At 39.7% G+C, this 23,634-nt stretch overlaps 1 protein-coding gene across 1 annotated transcript in view; it reads right to left on the bottom strand.

Moving 5' to 3' along the window:
• Window positions 1-19,006, bottom strand: part of LOC132828117 (neuron navigator 1) — a 39,268-nt gene extending 20,262 nt beyond the window's left edge. The window contains exons 1-2 of the mRNA XM_060845025.1: window positions 18,334-19,006; window positions 624-726 (exon numbers count right to left, since the gene is read on the bottom strand). Coding sequence (XP_060701008.1) covers window positions 624-726; window positions 18,334-19,006 — 776 coding nt within the window. The remainder of the gene's footprint in view (window positions 1-623; window positions 727-18,333) is intronic.
• Window positions 19,007-23,634: the final 4,628 nt, after the last annotated feature.

The raw sequence follows: 23,634 nt of genomic DNA, 5'->3' as shown, positions 1-23,634 counted from the left end.
ATGTATTAGTTAACATCTTACCTCTTTTCCGATTCCTTGGAGTTAATCCCTCTTTTCTAGCTGGTGAACCTAGTAATCCAATAAAAAGGGGAGAGTCTGTGGCCATCCTTGCCTTGGTTGAGGATTGAGGAATTTTGATTATCTCAGTCTTGGTTGGGCTCAGGAAAAGATGTGATCTATGATCACATTCATAGACACAAATGATATGAAGGTAACTACAAGTAAATATAGCAATATTGAAGTATTGTCCTCCTCAAATAGAGAGAAAAAATAAATAGGCCCGTGCACATTCTGAAGAACAAAAATCAGTTGCCTCACTATTTTCTAAGTGAAGTTACTGACAAACTCATTGAACATTTCACCATTATTATGTGAATGTCCATGTAACACTTGAGGAAATAAAATGTGATTGAAATATCGAAAGATAACATGTTTTAGGTCAAGCATGCTTTGGAAAATACTTTGCCAGACCATGAGGAAATGCAGTACTAATTTGCAAGCTTTATTAACCTTAGAAAGGATGTCAAAAATAAATATAACCTTACATGGACATACATACAACATGCAATTCTCTTTTGTTCAGATTATAAGTAAGACATTTGCTCATAGATATAAAGACATACCTATGGGTTATCTGGGATCCCCTCAAACTCGACATGGTGTCTTCCAGATTCTGTCGAAGATCTACAATATTTTGAACAGTTCGTTTTCTCTGTGTTTCTGGATCTTTTAATGAAAAGAACGAAAACAAAACAATTACATTTATTACAACCTTGCTTTTCTACACAGTTCTGAAATTGGCCAAGATCAGCCAAATATCATTCATTTCTGTCTAATGGGTGCCAGACGTACACAAGGAAGCAAAGAAGATGATCCAGTGTGATGTATGAGGGAAAGCTAACAAAACTGATTTCAGTTCAACCAGTAGACCCATTTCCCTCATATTTTTAATATCCCCCCCAAAAAAAAAACTTTAAATTAGATAGTATTGCATCAGGACTGAATGGAAGAGAATACTGAAGAAAGATTATCAAAAACATTTGCTCAAACCTAGTTCCAATTTGAATGAATATTGTTAATGCTTATGTATTAGACTTAAAATATCAAATGATTTGGTAATTCCAGCAGATTTAACAATAAACACAAAAGAAACCAGAAGTTTGTAGACTTTCTGCTTCAGTTACTGTATATTTAAAGTAAGGAATTGTTTAAGATTCTAGTTGTTTGATTTTGCTTTCGATTATTTACACTAAGAAAGACATTGTAAATGCAGGGGTAAGTCAGGGCCTGCAGCCAAAAGTGCCAAACTCTTCACTCCTCATCAGATGGATGGGAAGCTTGAAGCCAAAGACAGTCTGCTACATCAATTCAGTTCTCTTAGTTGAATGAGTTTAGGTTGTTACCAGCCTGATCGCTGGCTGAAACAAAGCATGAAACTCTTGGGAGGAAAGAATGACATCACATTACCCCACATAAATTCCACCCCAACTAAACTGCTTCAGGCAGTTGTATGGAAGTCCACAACCAACAAGATCCTCTCAATGGTTGTGTGACATACTATGCAAACAAGTGTTACATATTGATGGAGGAACATCGAAACAAATATTGTGCATCTATTATCTCAATGAAATCAGATGGTATATTGTGCTGCCAGCTTAAAAAGATAAAATATCACCAAAAGGAGGCAGTGTAAGTATTATATTTTCCAAAGTGACAGGAGGGTACATATCAAGGCAATCTAAACAGAAGGAACATTTTAAGTTCGAAGCATAAATTTAAAATACACAGTCATTAGCAAGAAATTATGAATGACAGCAACATCCCTCTGTTGTCTACTTCAGTTAATCTTGTGAATGGTTGTTTGAATAACAATTGGTGATGAGATTACAGGAGGTAATGAAGTTGAAAGATCAAAGACTGAGAGAGCGGAATTAATTCATACAACTGGTTCAAAGTAATCTCTGCATCTCCACCAATGGAGTTTCAGCTTCCCAGGACATTCAATAGCTCCTTCAAAGCAATAATCACTATGATGTCCTCTGTTGTATTATAAGCAAAATACAAAGAAACGGATAAGATTGTACAAAGTAACTTGATTTAAATTTTCCACTAATGAGACTGAAGTTCTCTGTTTAATAATCTCGTCACAATATTCCAGGTTTTGTTTTAAAAAAGCAATACATATGAACACTGCACACGGCCTTGGTTTCAGCTGGTGATCGAAAAATATTTCCAATCTGATGCATCTTGTACACAGTTGAAGAATAACAGACTATTTATGTTTACAATATTTTAATTTACTGTTTTCAAGGAAATAGGTTTGAAATAAGCACTTTTCATCAATTTCATCCCTCTGATTTAGAAATTATCAGACTATATCTTTGAATATTCCTCATGTGTCAGGACAGTTCAGTTTATATAGCTTAGCTGTGCTGCTTGGATAGAAATGCAATCATCTGTGAATGTTCTAGTCTGCTGTAGTCACATTATATCTACCATGAGGGACACATAATGTTGGTAGATTTTTTTTAAACTTCATTTCAATAAAGTTCTTATGATGAACACACAGCTGTGTTGTACACTCAGAATATATGCTTAAAATGTTTATGTGTGCTTAAATATATATGGGAAGGTGTGTTTAAACATGGAAATGGGGATAGGATACTTTGGCTACCATGCTGTTCAGGCAGGCTTGGCAAATCAGTTGGTCATTATCTGCCAATCAATTCTGTATTCTTGGATTACCTTCTTTTAATTAGACTGCTATAGTGCACATGTTATTAGGTGTAATCTCACACTGCAATCCTGGTTTGGAGTCTCACTTACTGAAGAGCACATTCTCAGAAAATGTTTGAGTACAGAACTTGATTTTTCATCCATACTGGATTTCAAAAGATAAGATGGACAAATTTGTCGATATCTGCTGCTTAAAGGCGAATCTTCAGGTGGCAGAGGTGGGAAATAATTGCCCTGTACTGCTCATATCAACACGTAGCGTGATGCAAGAGCTCAAAGAACTGCATGCATCAATCATGTCATTCCTCTTCTCGCGAGTGAGGTGTGTTCAGTATCTGTTTGCTGGCCCAAGTATCTCACTTTTCATTTCCTGTTGTCCTTGTGTTTCACAATTACAGCCATCCACGCCTCATTAAAGCTGCATCCTCCATGCCATCTGTGGATATTGGGCAACTGAACTGTATTTGAACATTGCCAAAGAGCAGCTATAGGGATAAGGATCATAGATTCCCTACAATGTGGAAGCAGGTCATTTGGCCCATCAGGTCCAAAACAACCCTCCAAAGAGCACCCCACCCAGACCCACCCTCCTAGCCTATCCCTGTAATCCTACATTTGGAATAGCTAATTGGCCTAACCTGCACATCCCTGGACACTATGGGCAATTTAGCATGGCCAATCCACCAACTTGCACACCTGTGGATCGTGGGAAGAAAATGAAGCACCCGGATGTGCAAACTCCACACAGACGGTCGCCCGAGAGTGGAACTGAGCCCGGGTCCCTGGCACTGTGAGGCAGCAGTGCTAAACACTGACCCACCATGCTGCCAGATTAATTTGGGCATTCTCCTCTGTCTGCTAACTCTCTACTGTCCTTAAATAAAGGACAGCAAGATTGTAAATGTTGTACCTTTACAACAAACAGACTGGAATAAACATGGCATTTGAAGCTCGGTCAGCTTAATTTGCTAATTGAATTACTTTTCCTAAAAGTTAACCCAACTATTAAAGGACACTGGGTCAGTATGAATTAATAAATAAAGAAGTAATGAAGAAAGAAATCTAACTCAACAAATGATAGTGAAGTAACTTACCACATATCCCATATGAACGTTCGTGAGAAAGCACTGGGAATGCTTCATGTTCAATTTTGTTATTTTTCATGGTTCAGGGCATAACATAATGATAAAGTGAATTACAGAGTGTAGCAGTCAAAAATGGCTATGCATCTGCAGTGGAAAAAGATAACTGCAGCATTCATCTTTTGTGATCATCCTTCAAATCGTGAGTGAAGTATGGCTAATGTATATTGTAAGACAACATAACTATTTTAAGCAACTGCTCATGAGTACAATTAACTCAGAATTTCTGAAAACAAGCAAATATCTCCCTCAGCTGCTGCAAGAATCTGGTCACTGGCAAAACAGCATTCATTCTTTTGCCACTTATATCGAAATGCTCCTTCATTACTCTTCAGACTGCTTCCAAATTTGTTCCCTCTATTCTATCCTCAGCTGTACGTTATTGTTCGCAGATGCAACATTACGAAATGCATTTATTGTCTGATCCTGTAAAATGATTACTTCTTCACAATGATTTATTCTGTGTAAATCAATCACTTGCTAAGCTATTTAAACAGATGCTGGGTAGAATTTTCCCAGTGGCATGGGCAATGGCAAAGTAGTTTGGAAAATGCAGCAAGAGTGAAAAACTTTGAGTCTTGATGCCAAGAAGACAAATTCCAATTTTCCCCTTCAGATAGCATAGATCACAGATTCCCTACAGAGTGGAAGGAGGCTATTTGGCCCATCGAGTCCACACCCAACCCTATCCCTGTAACCTCACATTCCTGGACACTATGGGCAATTTAGCATGGCCAATCTATCTAACCTGCACACGTTTGGACTGTGGGAGGAAAACAGAGCATCCAGAAGAAACCCACACAGACACGTGGAGAATGTGCAAACTCTATATAGTCGCCCGAGGATAGAATCGAACCCGGATCCCTGGCACCCTGCAATGCTAGCCACTCTGCTGCCCTATGTGCCATCCAGTATCAATGCCAAGTTTTGAATCTTGTCCATAAGCAGCGACTACCTTCTTTCTATGATTTGCATCTCATTATTAGGTAATCTCACTTTGCGTACACATATAGTTCATGATTCTCCCATGCATTGCTGAAAAACAAGATGGCACCAATTCCTGTTGTGAAAGTCAGAGCATTTACCTAGCAGAAGCACCTTGCTGCTTGCCTCTCTACCTTAACTTCCAATCACCAACATCTCACTACATAGTCAATCTCAGACCAGCATATGATGCACCATTTATTCATCATTGCACACTGGAGCTCACAGATCCCTTATATTGCAATGCTCCCATCAGTTCACTCTGCATGTGGGGACTCATAAGCTTCTCCTGCACCTGCAAGAACTGTATTCCTTAGCTTTTAGCTTGATTTTGTAGTAATCACATGCTCTGTACTTTTGAATGCTCATGACATCTCTGGCTTACCTTGCCATTTAGCACTTGACTAGAATTTACAGGCTCACAATAGTTCAGTCTTGCTTGACTTTTTAGTGCAACCAGAAAGCTAGGCATTTGTCATGGTTGTTCGTACTCAATAGTCAAGGGGTGGACTTGTTTCTATATGACACCATGCTACCTCAATGTCACGAGGAACTTACCTGGCAAATACACTGAATGTGCTTCAAACAAATGATCATATTTGGCAATGTTTGAAAGTTAAAGACTTTAGTGGGCTGTAAGGGGACAATGGTTCGTCATGGATTGCCACAACATCCAATAAAGTGCCTCATTCAATTGCAGTCCAGGGGGAATACCACAGGCAATTCGGCACTTGGTGCATCCAGGTTCAAGGCCCCGACTCTTGCAGGTCAAATCCAATCAGTCCAGGGATCACAGATGGATCAGTAAGGGAGCTATGGAGAAATCACTCTGTGGTGCCCTCACAAGTCAATTTGTAGAGTGGGGCTATGGTAGTACTGGATGTTTGGGTATTTATGATCAGGGGAACACACCACCTTTGAACAAACTTCAAATTGTACAATAAAGAAAAAAAAATGATTGCCAACAAGTTCACAGTGAGCAAAGATTTGTTTTTGTCTGCAGTGTGGGGTGGATTTATTTGCAACTTGAAATTGTGGTGGAATCTGACACATCTTAGAATGGATGGGGTTTATCAACTCATCACCACTCTGGTTTGCATAGAAGGTTTGTGGTTTGAGGAGGATACAGAGCAGATTTACCAGGATGCTGCCTAGGCTGCAGAATTTCAGTTATAAAAAGAGAGAGTGGGTAGACTGGAGTTGTTCTCCTTGGGCAGAGAGGGGTCACAATTGAGATAACTAAAATTATGTTGGGCATAAATCAGGTCGACAGGAAGAAACATTTCCCTTCATGAAAGGATCGATGAATAAGGGGCATAAAGTTAAGGCAAGAGGCAAAAGGGTTAGAGATGAGGTGCAAGGATAAGCTTTTTCACCCAGACGGTGGTGGGAATCTGGAATTCACGACCTGGAAGGGTAGTAGAGGCAGAAACCCTCATACCATTTCAGAAATTTTTAGATGTGTACTTGTGATGACAAGGTATATAAGGCTAATGACCAAATACTGGAAAATGGGATTCGGATAGTTGGGTGGTTTTTTTTTGACCAGCACAAATTTGATGAATTGGAGGGTCTTCTTCATTGCTGAAGATCTCTAGGACTTCACAGCATGGCAATGAGCTCAGTCAAGGACTTGGCGAGAAAGTAGAGGATATTATCCATTAATGAAAAGGATAGGCTAGGGATATGACAAGCCTGAAAGCTGATGGTCTTGATAGGGACAGCAACACAAAACAGAAGTAGAATACGGTGGGAGATGGCGGAGTGAATCTTAACTAGCAGGCAGAATCAGGAACTCTCAAAAGCACAAACTGGATTTCATATCATCCTCCACCAAACCTCAGCTGTGCAGCAAGGAAAAACAGTAGCTGCCAACAGCTTCAGGGTGAAGCAGACTTAATTATGCAAGGTTTATAGCTCAGATTGAGGTTTAGGGTGTAGGTTTGCTCGCTGAGCTGAAGGTTTGATATCCAGACGTTTCGTTACCTGACTAGGTAACATCATCAGTGGCGACCTCCAAGTGAAGCGAAGCTGTTGTCTCCTGCTTTCTATTTATATCTTTCTCCTGGATGGGGTTCCTGGGGTTTGTGGTGATGTCATTTCTTGTTTGTTTTCTGAGGGGTTGATAGATGGCATCTAGGTCTATGTGTTGGTTTATGGAGTTGTGGGTGGAGTGCCAGGCCTCTAGGAATTCTCTGGCATGTCTTTGCTTAGCCTGTCTCAGGATAGATATATTGTCCCAGTCAAAATGGTGTTTTTTTTCATCCGTGTGTAGGGCTACGAGGGAGAGAGGGTCGTGTCTTTTTGTGGCTAGCTGGTGTTCATGTATCTTAATGGCTAACTTTCTTCCTGTTTGTCCTACGTAGTGTTTGTGGCAGTCCTTGCAAGGAATTTTGTTGATGACATTGGTTTTGTCCATGGGACGTACTAGGTCTTTTAAGTTTGTTAGTTTTTGTTTGAGACTGTTGGTGTTTGTGCGCAACTAGGATTCCGAGGTGTCTTAGTAGTCTGGCTGTCATTTCTGAAACTTCTTTTATGTATGGTAAGGTGGTTAGGGTTTCTGGTTGTGTTTGGTCTGCTTGTCATGGTTTGTTCTTGAGGAATCTGCACACTGTATGTTTTTTTGAGTATCCGTTCTTCTTGAATACGTTGTATAGATGGTTCTCCTCCGTTTTGCGTAGTTAGTCTGTGCTGCAGTGTGTGGTGGCTCGTCGGAATAGAGTTCTGATGCAGTTTTGTTTGTGTGTGTTGGGATGGTTGCTGGTATAGTTAAGTATTTGGTCCAACCACAATGCCATAAACAAACACATAGACCTAGACGCCATCTATCAACCCCTCAGAAAACGAACAGGAAATGACATCACCAAAAACCCCAGGAACCCCATCCAGGAGAAAGATATAGATAGAAAGCAGGAGACAACAGCTTTGCTTCACTTGGAGGTCACCACTGTTGATGTTACCTAGCCAGGTAACGAAACCTCTGGATATCAAACCTACAGCTCAGTGAGCAAACCTACACCCTAGACTTAATTATATTTTTGGTCTGTGGATCAGAGTGTACATTTTTGTGCAATGAAGCAGAGCCTGGATGGTAATTGAGATTTTGTCATCACTCACCCCTGAATGTGTGTGGACTCTCTTGTTAAACACATCAGTAAAATGAACCTTTGTCTTCAAGGGAAGTTTGCACCCATAAACGATCATATACTCATACACACACAGCAGCTCGCAATTCCACCCGTCATGGCACATGGTTGCATGAGAGGAGGTATCATATTGCGCTGATCATAATGAATAAGATGACCAGCAGAAGCTTACCCACCAAATCATCCATGAAACTCTCCAAAGGCAACGCATGGCCTCAAAACATGAAGATTCAGTGCATTGAATCAATCTTGAACAATGGATTAGTCACATGCAAACAGACTAGTAGAGGCAGCAGGTTCCATCTTCTGAAGAACAACGATGAATCAGTTGAAATTTTCTGTCACACTGAAAGTTGCGTTACTCTTGGGCTGGATTTTACACTCAGGGTGGTCTTCTGGCTTTCATTTTTCAGTCAAGAGGCCTCTCCCCACCCCCACCCTCCTCTCACTTATCTCTCCACCCTTCAGGCTCTCTGCCTGTATTCCTGATGAAGGGCTTTTGCCCGAAAGGTTGATTTTACTGCTTCGCGGATGCTGCCTGAACTGCTGTGCTCTTCCAGCACCACTAATCCAGACTTTGATTATTACCAGGTGAGAGGTCTGGTACTCTCTCTGGAAGAAGACCAATCCATAGATTTGTGGCACTGCTGAGGTCAGTAGACACTATTGGTACTGAAGGAGGTGGGGGAGGAAGAAAAATCAACAATGGGTGTCCCAAAACCAAGGTAAGCCATCTCACCGAGGCTCGGCTTCAGCCAAGTGTTGATGGAGAGGTGCAGGTTGAACAGGGGAAGGGATAATGAATTGGTCCGGTTTGTATGAATTACTGGACAAACCAACTCAAAAGTTCAAGGACTCCACCAATGCTATTTGCACCATGTTCATTCCTTAACAAAAAAAACGGTATAATCAAAGGGGAGTAGCTAGCTAGCTGTGTAGCTAGCCTTTATTACAGCAGGGGATGTGTAAAAATGGCTGCTGAACTTTCTCCTCTGCCTTAAAATCTGTATGCCTTTGTTTGATTTTACCTTTTGTGCCAAGGGACATTTCTAGGGATTATTGCAAGTATTTTGGAACAGTATCATTAAGTCGGGATAGTCTGTCAGGTTTTTGGATAGACTAAGTTATCCGGTATTATAGATTAAATTAGATTAGATTACTTACAGTGTGGAAACAGGCCCTTCGGCCCAACAAGTCCACACCGACCCGCCAAAGTGCAACCCACCCATACCCCTACATTTACCCCTTACCTAACACTACGGGCAATTTAGCATGGCCAATTCACCTGACCAGCACATTTTTGGACTGTGGGAGGAAACCGGAGCACCCGGAGGAAACCCACGCAGACACGAGAGAACGTGCAAACTCCACACAGTCTGTCGCCTGAGTCGGGAATTGAACCCGGGTCTCAGGCGCTGTGAGGCAGCAGTGCTAACCACTGTGCCACCGTGCCGCCCATTTATATTTTCTGTGCTTTGTGTTTCGTTCCGTAATTTTGCAAATAAATTCTGTTTTGTTTAAAACTAAATCAGCTGACCAGCTAATTCTCTCCAGGAATATTCACTCTACAATTGCTGAAATCAACTAGCAAAGTTAGGGACCGGGCTACCTTCTTGAAATGTTTTGAGAGATCTAACAACCATCACAATCATGGTCCCCTCTGCATCCCAAAATGCTGCTTCCAAAACCCAGGCTCTTCCAGCTTTCCTACCACAGCAGTGGCTCCTGACTGTGGTCATACCCTTGACCAACTTGGACAGACACTGTTGATTCATGACTGACTGGACCCGTGACTGACCTGCTTGCAGCTCCCCGACTAACTTAAGCCGAGTCTCAGACTGAACATACAGTATTTACTGGAGTTCACTCCTCAGATTGGGTTGTGACATGCCTTGACCATGTCCATGCCCCTGGACAGATGTTGAATGCTGCCTTTGACTTATTATTCCAGATACCCCTAGCTGAAGGTTTGAGTTGAATGAGGACAACATTCTGAAGACTTTGAGACATGAAGATTCAGTTGAAGCACATGCAATGTATTTGCTCCATTTGCTTCTGTTACATGGTACAGGTTTGAGATAGACGTAGCACAGTGTCAAAGAGCAACATATCCATCCCTTTGATTGATCATTGCTGGCAATCATGAAAAGCTGCCTGGCTTTTGTCTACAGTGACAGATGTACTGTGGGCCTTTAAGCTCAGACTGAGGCATCAAAGCATAAAAAGACAAGGCAAAGCGAGACAGAGATGCTGCGAAGATTAACATAAATACCAAATGAGTAATAGTGAAGAGAGCCCATGAGGAGTTCAGAGATGTATCATGGGCGAATCCATCAGCTGGAGCATAAAGTGTCCTGGCAGCAGCATTCTATTGAAAGATGCCTAAAGTTCAGTAATGAAGTGCAGAAAAGGTTTGAAGGTATGTCTGACAGGGTGCCATAAGGATGTGGTGGGGCAGGGATGTGTCCAATGCCAACATTTGTTGAAGCAGGATGATGACAATCACCCCCATGGAGTGTGCCCTGAGACGTTGGTGGCCACTGTCCAATGCTGGGGTTTGGAGGAGCAAGCACTGAGCTAGAGTGTTTAGATACCTGCTCTGATTTTAATGTCAGGAATTGTCACTGTCTAGTTTCTATTCAGTGAGTGAGAGAATGGGAAACTGCATATTAATAAGATGAAATTAAGTAATAATGATATGATAATACTTGCAAATTGATTCAAACAAGGTTCTTGTTGCTCATTAACGATATTCTCACTTCAGCGTTAAACACTTAGTTGGAGAATGGAATTTTCTCCCTCAATGCCAAGAATCTCATTAGTACCAATTTTATCCTAATTTCTTAACTTTCTCTGCAAACTCCATGATATTCAGGGGACTGGGAAGATTCTGCCAAATGAGTTGATGAAATAGAACCCAATGCATGTCAGCAAAGAGAAGCATTATGGTACAAGGATAGCAATGAACAGTACAGATGGACTAATACGAGCATAATATTTCATTTTAAATGTGTTCAATGTCACTAGAATCTAGCTGAAATTAGATAATGTACCCTAAGTTTGAGTCACTTGGCAATCATTGCAAAATGTAATAAATTCTGTTTTCCAGAACTATATATAAATACTTACTCTATTAGACTGACACCAAGATCACTTGTTCACCAAGGGAGATACAGGCCAACTTTTTGTGTGCAGTACACAAATTAAACAACAAGCAGACAATGTTGCCAAGCTAATTATTCACTGCTGCAGTTACTTACCTTATAATTCAAATCTCTATTCGCTTTGACGGCATCTTTTTCAGTTTAATATTGTTCCATAATTATGACTAATGAGGAAGACTTATGACTGGACACTGCAGATATCTAACTCTTCAAAATACAAATAATAAATGTGAGTTTCAGCTTTTTATTCAGTGGGTATTTCCATTGACTGGAAGGCTGCTTGTCAATTCACTGCAGACATGCAAATGTTTACTTCAAGTTCACTCATTTACCAATTTTAAAATTTAATTGCAAAAATCTGTCCTCCATGAGTACTTTATGACTTTTGACATAAAGTCTCTATGAACCGTAACCATTAAAAAATACTTGCCACAAGATTTCCTATGCTGATGATAGAGAGCTGCTGTTTGTTTAATGTAATTGCCATTACTCTAAATGTTTCTTTCTATAGTTGGACTGGAGTTGCCAACTAGCAATTAGAGTTCAGACATTAGTAATACCGCCTGAAGTCCAAGGACATTTTTTACCAATTCAGTGTTCATGAGGGATAGGGATGAGGGTGTTCCAAGTGATTGTCACTTATACATAATTTTTTATTGCTGGCAAGTCAATGATTTTATTGTGAATTTTAAGTAACAATGTAATGTCTTCTGATAAAACAGCTAAACAAATACCTACCCCAACAAGTAAAATCATGGAATCAGACCAGCTTTACCCTGCCACCTGGGTTGAACTGGGATTTCAACTCATCATAGCGTAAGATATCACAGCTCTTGAGCAAACATACCATCTGAGCTCAAGGGACTGACTTCCAATATAATCACAGTAAAGTATATTGACGCTCTCCATTATATAGTTGGAATATTTCACCATATTTGTGTTTTTTTAAATTCTGTGTGATGCATTTAATTTTCTGGCACTGTTATACAAGTATCATCTTTACATTGTCAGAAGTATAGCCTTGAGATTTAAACAAACCTGACACAATATTGTCAATGTCTTTTAAAAAAGTATATTTGAAAGCCCTTAATTCAGAAGAAACCAACTTTCTTCCAATTACTTGGGTTAATTCCTTTTTGTGAAGTGAATTACAACTTGAGAACTAAGCTCTTTATAGAAGGTGCTAATATAAAAAAGTACTTATTTAGCAATAAATATTAATGTCTATAACAGCAATTGGAAAACATATAAAGTATATCGAAAATATTAATGATGATCTTGATTGTATGAGGATCAAGACTCAAGGTAAAGTAAATACAAATCAATACTGTCCTTCTTATGACGTCTGAGGGTGTATTGGCAAGAGCTAATGTATGAGAAAATTATTCATCTAGTGCTCCAGAAATATTATACATCCTGTTTTGTACTTCCCTACAAGCTCTGTGTATCATCTGCTTTCTCAAGAGGAAATCTTGATGCAGAATGAGATCATATTCATAACATGAGTGCATAATTCAGGTTATTTGAGAAGTTTTTGCAGAGTATTTCAATTGTATAAGCTCAATATGAGTTGAAAATAAGCCTGTGATTCCTACATTGTGAAAATAATCTCATCCCTTTCAATTTCACTCGAGTATTTCAGACTCATACAATTTTATTAGTGAATATTGTCTGCATTCATGAATAATTATTAGCTAAAACAGCTACCAGGTTGTTATTCATAAGTATTTACACTAAAAATTTTAGAAATGACAGATCTGACTGAAGAACATTTTGTTTACAAAATAATTGGACTTTCTACATTTAAAATACATCTCACGTGTCGACCAATGTGAACTCAATTTTCTAGTTGTCTAATGTTAGACTGAAGTAGAAACAAGTTCCTGTATATTCAGCTGCATGCAACTTTCCAGCTGCAAGCAGAGAACAGCCAAAAATCTGTTCAATTTTACACAGGGGATTATTTCTGGATTTTTGCCTCAATCGATTATAAAATGCTGTAATGGGTCAGTTGTTTTTTTGTATTATAGTTGTTCTAGTTCAACTCTACAATTTATTTAAGTGAGTAACATTACTCACATTAAGTATGGAGTAGATAATAAGCATGTAGCCTCTAAGGTCAACTGTACATTCACTTTTACTTGTAGAAATCCATAGGATATCTCAATCAGAAACACAAAGCTGCAAATCACCCTGCTTCTCAATAGAGTTGATTGCGTGAAGATTTCAATTCAAACATTTGCAGTCTTTTACATTTCAATAACTACCATCTGGTGTAATGATATTCTAGAACTGTGAGAATAAAGGCTGCACACTCACAGCTAACAGCAGTTGTAAACCAAGAACTTTCAAATAATGGGGGAAGATTTCCTTCACACAATAAGTGTAATGGAATTACAATCACATTCCTTATGAATGGGTTGTTAGAAAAGGCATGGGAGAAATGGTCTCTCATAAGTTGGCATACCATAGTCATTTCTAGTGTCAGGGTCATTTATAGCGTAGAGAGAGGACATTCAGTTCAGTAAATGTAGTCCATCTCCCGTACAGACCCACTCTCTGCTCAATCCCCAGAGCCTAGCAGGTTTTTTTTCCTTTATGGGCCCTTTCAATTTCATTTAAAAATCATTATTTCCACTTCCTCCACCCTCACAATCAACATATTCCAAGTCATTACCACTTGCCCCACCACATCTCTTTCCCAACATCTTGAAAAACATTATGCCATTTTGTCTTTCTACCATCAGATCACAAGAAGAGTCCTTCCTTGTCCAAGCCTATGATAACCTTGAATACCTCTTTAAAACCTTGTCAATCTTCTTTACTCCAAGATGAGCAACCCTGGCCTTTCTAATGTAAACTTGTAACTGAATGCCCACACCTATTACAACCATCCCTCAAGCCATTGTGGTACATTTTCACACCCTTTGAAGGACCTTCACATACTTTCTAAAATGTTATGATCAGAGTTGGACACAAAACTGTAAGTGAAGACTAACTTACATTCAATAAAAGTTCAGCATGTATTCCATTCTTTTGTACTCAGTGTGTCTATTTATGAAGCCCAGAGTTTTGCTGACAACTCTCAATATGTCCTGCCATCTTCCAAGATTGATGCACATGCACCCCAGAGACCCCATGTGCCTGAAACCCCTTCACAATTTTTCCACTACATCTAGATTGCCTCCCATGATCCCTTCTGTCAAATTTGCCATCTGACATTTTCTGTTTACCACTTGCACGTCCATTCTGTTAGCCTGTGCCTTGTTGCAAGCAATATATAAACCTTTTTTATAGTATTACATAAAGAATTTCTACCTATCCCAAGGGATAGAGTAGGGGAATGGGGATGGGTATGGATAGGCTGCTCTTTGGAGGGCAAGTGTAGACTCAATGGGCAGAATGGCCTGCTTCCACATTGTAGGGCTTTTATGATTCCAAACTGCCCAAATGAGCATTATCTTGCATTAAACCATTTCTTAAAAATAATAATGTTTTCCAATTTTTCCACATAAAACATCTTTCAAAGAAAGACATGCATTTACGTAGCATCTTTCACAACCTCTGGCTGTCCCAAGACACTTTACAGCCAATTGACTGGGCATCCCAATTGTCATCCAGAAGTTCTGTATTTACACACATCAAGTTCACAAATGCAGTGATTTGATAACAACCGGTTAATCTGTTTTGTATGATGTTGATTGAGATGTAATTATTGGCCACGACAATGAGTGAACTCCCTTGACATTATTCAAAAATAATGCCATGGGATGTTTTTATATTTGAGAGGACAGACAGAGTCAGAGCTTAATGTCTCAGCCAAAGGATGGCACCTCCAGCATTGCTGCATTCACTCAATTCTGTGCTGAAGTATTAAAGCAGCTTTAAATCTCAAGTACATAAGTAGGTTTTGACTCTACAATCTTCTAAATTTGAAGCAGGAATCGAACTGCAAAGCTACAGTTTCACTACCTCACTCCTTTCTTGAAGAGGTTCATGTTGACTTCTCTGCTCAGAAGAACTAACCATTTGTGGAATCCTGAAAACAAGTTTGCTTAAAAATAGCTATTCCTCAGCAGACTATTACGTAATAAATGACTCAGGCTGCAGATTTGTGACATACAATGCACTGTCTGGGATCTAATGTGTGTGTAAGGTACAAAATTAGAGCAGGTGAGAAAAAAATGTCAACATAACATCTCAAGTCACTTTTCACTGCTATTCTGTGATGGAATTGGATTGGTAAAACCCATAAAGAAGCCTGGGATTATCCACTCATATTGCTGAACTCAAGGGTGGATGCCCCAGAGAGTATAAAGGAAGGAAAATGAAGATACAAAAAGGACTTTATGTATTGAATAACTTGAAAGGGGGAAGGGAGAGGAAGTAAGAAATAGCCCAATAACATGTTTGCACTGTAATTACATTTTCTTCTGCATAAAGTCATATTATTAAGCAATTTTCATACTTGAACTATGCTGTAATCAAAACTATAAATGCATTGCATTGACAGTTTTTAAAAACTATTTTACTCCAGTATGACTGCAACAAAAGCATGCTCGCCATCTCCATTTTTATTTTAGAAAAGGAATTTTTCCCATTTTCTCCTGTCTCCTCCTCAACACACAATGTGTTAACGGAGGTAAACAGTTGGCTACCACAGCACTGTCAATGTATGTTGCTTTCATTTGGGCAGAGAAATATTGCAGAAGTCAAATGTAAACTTCTCAGTTTGTCTCACCAGTCTGTGCACACTTTTCTGGTCTTTGATCAGTGGTTGTCCCCAATCAAAAATTCACACAATTTTGCAATCAAGCCCTTCTCACCATGCTGAACTGGCATTTCTCATTTCTTTCCCTGGGATTCAAAGCCAATGACACTGGTCAACTGAGCTCCATTAAGTCTAGATGAACCTGTGGCCTTCCTCATATGGCACAGAAAACATGATGCATTTTCATAAAAGCATGAAATTAGATTTATATATTGCATTTGTTTTGTTTTAGGCTGTCAAGATAGAGTATTGCAAACAGCACTGACTTTAATAATGGCTTATATTCAAGGTATTTAGTCATTTTGTGGATTGGTGTCCATCAGCCGTAAATAGGAAGTTAGCTCAAAGATTTTATTCTTCAGCTATAGGATGTTTTAAATTTCATGAACCCAAACATCTGTCTCCTCCTCTAATGTTTCAAATTATAGATATTTTTCTGATTTCACTTTAAACTCTATTTACTACAAGAATTAATATTTGACTTGTTTTAAACATATCAAGCCATATATTAGTTGTTGGTTTGAAGTTAGAACAAATGTAACTAACTTAGGTACCTGAAGTAATCTAGTTTATGCAATGTACAGAATACAAAATATTCTAACAATGCCCACAGTTGAATTCAGACACAAAAAAACCCCACAGTCGTTTAAATGCAGTGGCAATGTTGCAATTGTACATTATCAATCCTGAATGTGTTATGAACCTTTTAATGGGAGGTCAATATTTCAGCCATGTGCATGGCAATTAAGATAATATAGGAGAAATGGAAAATTACAGTGTCATGCATTAAATTAAACACTGAATCCTTGAAATCCCTTGCTGAGATAATAAATCAGTACCTAATCAGTCAATCTTAGCTGCCATATAAATGTTTCAAACTATTTTATCTCTCCACATTCACTAACAGCATGGAATGAGATCAATATATTTCACCAATAGCTTCTTAGAATGAATGAAAAGAAACAAAATTACAAATAACTTTGCGTTTATTCAATGAGTGATGTGGGCCACAATCTGTTCACATGCATGCATATACACAGTCAGAACTTGGTCATCTATCACTCTTGAGTCCTTTTAACTTGTAAAATGTAACAGCAAAACATCATGAAATAATATATGATAAAAGGAAGGTTTTTTTCCTGACACAGAAAGCTATTTTAATTCGACATGAATATTTATCATCAAAACGTTTTATTATGTGATACTATTACTATCTGGATTGTGAATGGATTAATAAAATGTACTTGTAGAATATAATGTTCATTGTATCATAATACATATTCAAAGTCAATTTGAAAAAAATATATAGAATTAAACTACCCTATGATGCAGTAATTCTCACCTTTAACAACAGCAAAACCATATCTGGCATGAAGCAACATTTAAAAAAAAATGTTGAGTTCATTCCAAGGAAATTAAGGATTTACAAAAAAAAGTTTAAATGGTTAATCCATTTCCTAATTCAGTTTTACACACGGTATTACACCTGATTAAATTTCCAGTTGCTGGACAAGATAAAAATTGTGAATTTGGGTAAAAACTTTATTTTTGTTTATTGACAATTCTACACAAAATAAAAAGCAAGTATTCAAACATGCGATATGAACTTTTTTTTGAAGGTATACATTTATATACATATATTATCATCTAGTTGAAGTAGTGCAAAGGCACATGATAAAAAGAATGCTTTGAAATCTCCTTTATAACTTAAGATGCAGATTGGGCAAAAGAATGGCAAAAATGAATTATGTTTAAAAAGAGAGTAAACATTGTTTTTAGCACATTGATCAAATGAAACCTAATGGATCAACTCCTATCAAGTAAGTAACAAAATCAAAAATTGCTTTAGATATAGCTCAACAATTTTGTAAGGAAATATCAAGTAATATTAGTCAATTGATTTCAATTGCTTCACGTGTAATATCTGGCAAACACCTATTTGTATCTAGAAATCGATTTTATTCTGATTTTTAAATAAAATCACTCAAATTAAACAATCGTATAAGGCATCAAATGGAGCAAGCAATTTTAACCATCAATCATTTGATAACATGTCGATAATACTTTACTGAGGCACAATTAAAATGCATTATGAGACAGCAAATGTAGCAATCTGTCCATCATAATAGCATCACTGCACTGCATCAGTAATTTAAAGGGTCAATTTTAACTTGAGTCAAGGAATGCTATTAATACAACAATGGTCTAATTATAGACATCTTTCTTTAAATTAATTAGAGTGACAGTTCACAAGCGAGATCACTAAGTATTTATGCAGTGTAAAAAGATAGCGGTGTTGTAAAGCGTGAAACAAATAAAACATTATTCAGGAACGGAGTGAGAGGCAGTTTAAATCGCCATGCATTCTGTGCAGCAAGCGAAACACTCACCAAGCATCTGGCTGAACAGAAGCTGTTCTAGGTCACCCAGCACTGTGACAACAAGCTCAGGATCCACCTTCAAATAAGCTTTCTCTTCAGGCTGCTGGCTCTTGCTTGTGGCCGGAGTTGGTTTTTTAACATTTTTAGCTTTGCTGGACAATATTTCATCGTCTGACTTGCTGCCGTCGCCAGTGCTGGCTTCAGTCGATTTGCTCAGTGGCTTGACTTCAGCCCAGGGTCCTCGTGGGATCCTGCTTGGTATCCCACGGGTGGAGGGTGCTGCAAGAGGCTTGTTCACACTCGGGGCCAACTTGCCCTGAAACAGTGAGTGCTCCGATTTTGACAAAGATTTAGACATCGGTGCATCTTTATGCTTGAACCCTCCCTTCCCCAGCGTTTGAGCCGACTTTGACATATCATCGCACCATTTCGGCTCGTACAGCTGCATCTTCTTTTCTGCATCAGTCAGGAACGAAAGATTCGTGAGTGATTTTTGCTTCCTCAGGTTGGTTCCACCTTTAAACACCTTCAGCTCTGTCGCTCTGTGCATCGTTGGAGGTTTCCCCTTCTTCCCGTGTTGCCCTGTTCCCTTTCCATCTGCCTGCCGCTTATAAACCTTCACATCTTCCGGATTCTCATCACAAATCTCAGTCTCACAGCACTTGACATTTGCACCGAGCATCTTGTCTGCGAGTAATCATTCGCCTGCGGTGGAATCGTTGGAGAGCAGGGAGCTTCCCAGCCCCGGTATTCAATCCAGATAACCCTCCCTCAAAGAGCTCCCTTCAGCACAGCCTGCTTGTTGCAACATCAGATGATCAGCTGCCGCTAGCAGATTGATCACTAGAAGAATGTCATCACCAAACGCCCTCCCCTGCTTCCAAGATGCTATGTGCTAGGAAAGAAAAGGCTATTCCATCATTACCAGCAAAAGGGGGAAATCAGGGAGCAGCTTCTTTCTTGTTCAATGTATGTGTGTATCTCTCTCTCTCCAGAATCTCACAATTGAGGAGAACTGCCATCAATTTAAATAGCTGTTGTGGCAACAGCTTTCAGTCCGGCATTTAAATCAGTTCAATTAGCAAGACAGGAAATACTAGGAGCGAGAGAGCTACAGCATGAGCTGGACTCAGCCCTCTCAGTATTCAGCCCACATCCCCTAATGTATCCCAGCTTCCTCCACTGCAGTGGCTGCTCCTTGCTGCCATGGTAGCAGACATCTCAGTAAAAAAAATAGACCAAGAGCACAGCATAAAACATTTAAAATGTCACCAACATGAAGGCAAAACACACAAGGAGCAAGTCCCATCATTTTACGTTTAGCTGACCACAATTTTCACCCTTCCACTACTGAAACCTGCATTGATGTTGCCATGTAATTATTAATTTCAGAAGTGCATGTAAGGATGGAAGATACCATGCCATAACTGTGAAAGGGTGAACGGATGTCTTTAAATAATTCCCGAAATGTCTTCAGAAAATTATTGGAAAGGTTACTGGCACGCTTTTATACACACCCAAAATAATTCCTTCATATTGCATAAAATTGTGCATGCTATTTTAGAAAACTGAGACGTATCTAATGAATGCCTTGCCCCAGCACACAGAGGTGTATTGTCTCAGAGGGTAACACACATAAAGCTAACACATCTCTGACGTCTCAGTGAAGTAACTGGGGAGCAAGTGGAGAAAACAATAGGTCTATATGAGGAATACAACATTAATATTATAATTCCTGTCTTCCAACAGGAAATAGCACAGTTCCACTCATATTTGAACATATTTGAATCAATTTTCCCAGCTTTCAACTTGCATTTGCATCTATTCACTCACGTTCTATGTCAAGCCACTTATAAATCAGCTCCATTTAGATCACTGCTATGGAAAAAAATACATATGCAAAGTAATCTTATACAGAACATATTTGAAGATCCTTTTAAGCCATCTTTTTTTCACCAATGTATGTCAAAAAAAATCAAATATTTAAAGGGCAGGTTCTTTACTATGGCAGGTTATCCTTACAAAAAAAAGCATCTGCTGACCTTGCAAAATAATCCATTTGCAACCCAGTTACACAAATAATGAGTAGTTCAGGGATCCAGGGTAGCTTGGTAAGCTAGATCTAAAACTGGCTTAGTGGTAGAAGATTGAGGGTGGTGGTGGAAGGCAGTTTGTGTGACTGGAGGCCAGTGTCCAGTAGCATACCAGTGTCCAGGTGCTGGGTCTCTTTTTGCTTGTGAGAAATAGATATTCTATATCATATATTCAAACAAACGATATACCTGGGAATGTTGGGGGAATGGTAAATTAGTTTTCAGATGACATGGTTAATAGTGAGGAAGATGATCATAGGGTACAGGCAAATATAGTTGGGTTGATCAGACAGGCAGATCAGTTGGAGATGAAACTGAACTCTGTAAAGTGTGAGGTGATGCTTTTTGGAACAAGTAACAAGACAAGGGAGTACTCAATAAAAGGCAAGACAGTAGGAAGCTCAAAGAAATATAGGGGCCTTGGGTGTTTGTCTATACATCCCTGAAGGTGGTAGGGCAGGCTAAAGGTTGGTTAAGAAGGAATAAGGGGCGATGCATTTATTAGTTGTGGGATAAATTACAAGAACTGCACAAGACTTTATTTGGGCTACAGCTGGAGTACTGTGTGCAGTTCTGGTCACCACACTATGGTCAAGATGTGGTTGCACTGGAGGGGGTGCAGAGAAGTTTCACTAATATGTTGCCTGAGTTGGAGCATTTTCACTGTGAAGAGAAGCTGGACAAGCTGAGGTTTTACTTCCGTTAATTCTGAGAAAGTGGGAAGAGGTGGATCTTTTTGAAATGCACATGATTATGAGGGGAATGGACAGGGTAGATAGAAAGCAGCTGTACCCCTTAGTTGAAGATTTAATAACAAATCTGCATAGTTTAAGGTGGAGGGCAGAAGGCTTCGAGGAGATTTCATGAAACATATTCTCATTCAGTGAGTGATGGGAATCTGAAATGCATTTTCTGAAAGGGTAGAAGAGGCAGGTAACCTCACAACCTTTAAAAATTACATGGATGAGCAGTTGAGATGTTATAGCTTTCAAAACAATGAGCCAAGTAGTGGAAATTGGGTTTAGTGTAGATAAGTTGGTGCAGATTCAAGGGTCGAAGGATCACTTCTGTGCTATATGATTCTATGACTCCACGTTATTATAAAAAGAGAAGTTTGCAAAGCACAGGGTGAAATTTAAAGCACAATAAATAGGGCAGCACAATGGCACAGTGGTTAGCACTGCTGCCTCACAGCCCCAGGGACCCAGGTTTGATTCCAGCCTAGGGCGACTGTCTGTGTGGAATTTGTACATTCTGCCTGTGTCTGCATGGGTTTGTGAGTGCTCTGGTTTCCTCCCACAATCCAAAGATGTGCAGGTTAGGTGAATTGGTCATGCTAAATTGCCCATAGAGATAAGTGTATTAGTGAGGGGTAAATATGGGGAACGTGTCTGGGTAGGATACTCTTCGGAGGGTCGGTGTGGACTCGTTAGGTCGAAGGGCCTGTTTCCACACTGGAGGGAATCTAATCTAATGTATCATTTCTTCCTCACACCGACATAGAGGAGAAGACCTTGAAATGCTTGAGATGTCCTTAGTGCAAGGGAGTGAGTTGTGGGATGGAATAAAGCATCATGCACCATGGAAAAGACTGACCTTGTTGAAAATACTGGGGTCAGGCTACTGAACACACCTTGAATGAAGCACTCCCACATTTTCATCTCCCTGAGAAATGACAGAGGAATTTTGCAGCACCAATTCCCTGCCATGTCAGTGGGCTACCATACTGATGAAACCTCCAAGAGGGAGTTTCATGAAATATGAACATGACTTCCTCTGGCAGGGTAGACAAATCAATCAATTATATTATAAATCTTATCTGGAAACCTAAAACTTCCTCTGTTACAATCTCCCATCCCTTCCATAAGACCATAAGACATAGGAGTGGAAGTAAGGCCATTCGGCCCATCGAGTCCACTCCGCCATTCAATCATGGCTGATGGGCATTTCAACTCCACTTACCCGCATTCTCCCCATAACCCTTAATTCCTTGTGACATCAAGAATTTATCAATCTCTGCCTTGAAGACATTTGGCGTCCCGGCATCCACTGCACTCTGCGGCAATGAATTCCACAGGCCCACCACTCTCTGGCTGAAGAAATGTCTCCGCATTTCTGTTCTGAATTGACCCTCTCTAATTCTAAGGCTGTGTCCACGGGTCCTAGTCTCCTCGCCGAACGGAAACAATTTCCTAGCGTCCACCCTTTCCAAGCCATCCTTCCTTCAATAACCAACTTGTAACAGTGGCACTTGAAATTTATAGATATCAGAATATTCAGAATAGTACTACACTAAAGAAGGTCAGACAGTCCATCGAGTGATTTAGCTCCAGCACCAGTGGGTGCTCCTAGTGAAGAAACTGTGGGAAGCATACACTGCTTTTCACTAGAAGGCACAACATGGTGAGGAGGCAGAAAACTGGCCAGTATTGAATCTCCTTTCAGATTAAGGACTCAAGGGAGCAGCAATCCAGTCCCTTAGTACTGCTGGCCAACCAGAATCAGACTGTTCCCCATTCCCCAGTGTCACTGGAGATTTTAGCCACTGCCGGTAACTTTAGAAACTATTTATCAGGGATCATTGCTGGACCCTTCAACAGAGGTGAGTGAGGTAACAGGGGAGATGCCGGGTGCAATGTGTCAGTGGGGGGTTTTGAATGGTAGGTCAGAGGGTGAGCTTGTAGCAGCCCCTTTCCCCCAATGTTAAGTTCTTCATTGAGCATTGAGTATGTGCGTCCAAGAGGCCTCCCTGATAGGCTGATGGTAGGTCAGCTTCTGAGACTTACAGGAGGACTCATTGAATTTATGTGCCATTTAAATTCCAATGCCTGGATCATGGGTTTTAAGCAATTTTTTAAGGTACCTAATTGAAGTCTTACCAGGAGAAGAGAGAATTCCTCTGTGGCCTTCGCACTCCCATTAATTAGGAGCAGTACTCCTGCCTGATTCTGCTGGACCACTTCTGTTTCCATTCCAAAATTAAATCCAAATAATTGTGTCCATATCCACTCTTTTGATAAACAGGCCATTTAGTCCCACTCCCCAACTCCTGAGATGTGATACTGAACCATGCAAGACACTTGTTCGACCTCACCTGCAACACTGTGCACATTTGTTGGTGTCACATTACAGGAAAGACACGAATGCATTGAAAAGAGTGCAGAAGCAATTTGCAAGAACAGTTCCAGGAAAAGGAAACTTCAATTAAGAGGATAGA

Source organism: Hemiscyllium ocellatum, chromosome 26 (genome assembly GCF_020745735.1).
Source record: "Hemiscyllium ocellatum isolate sHemOce1 chromosome 26, sHemOce1.pat.X.cur, whole genome shotgun sequence".
Classification (NCBI taxonomy): domain Eukaryota; kingdom Metazoa; phylum Chordata; class Chondrichthyes; order Orectolobiformes; family Hemiscylliidae; genus Hemiscyllium; species Hemiscyllium ocellatum.
Note: the sequence above shows the minus strand (reverse complement) of the source record. Positions and strands in the feature narration are given on the sequence as shown.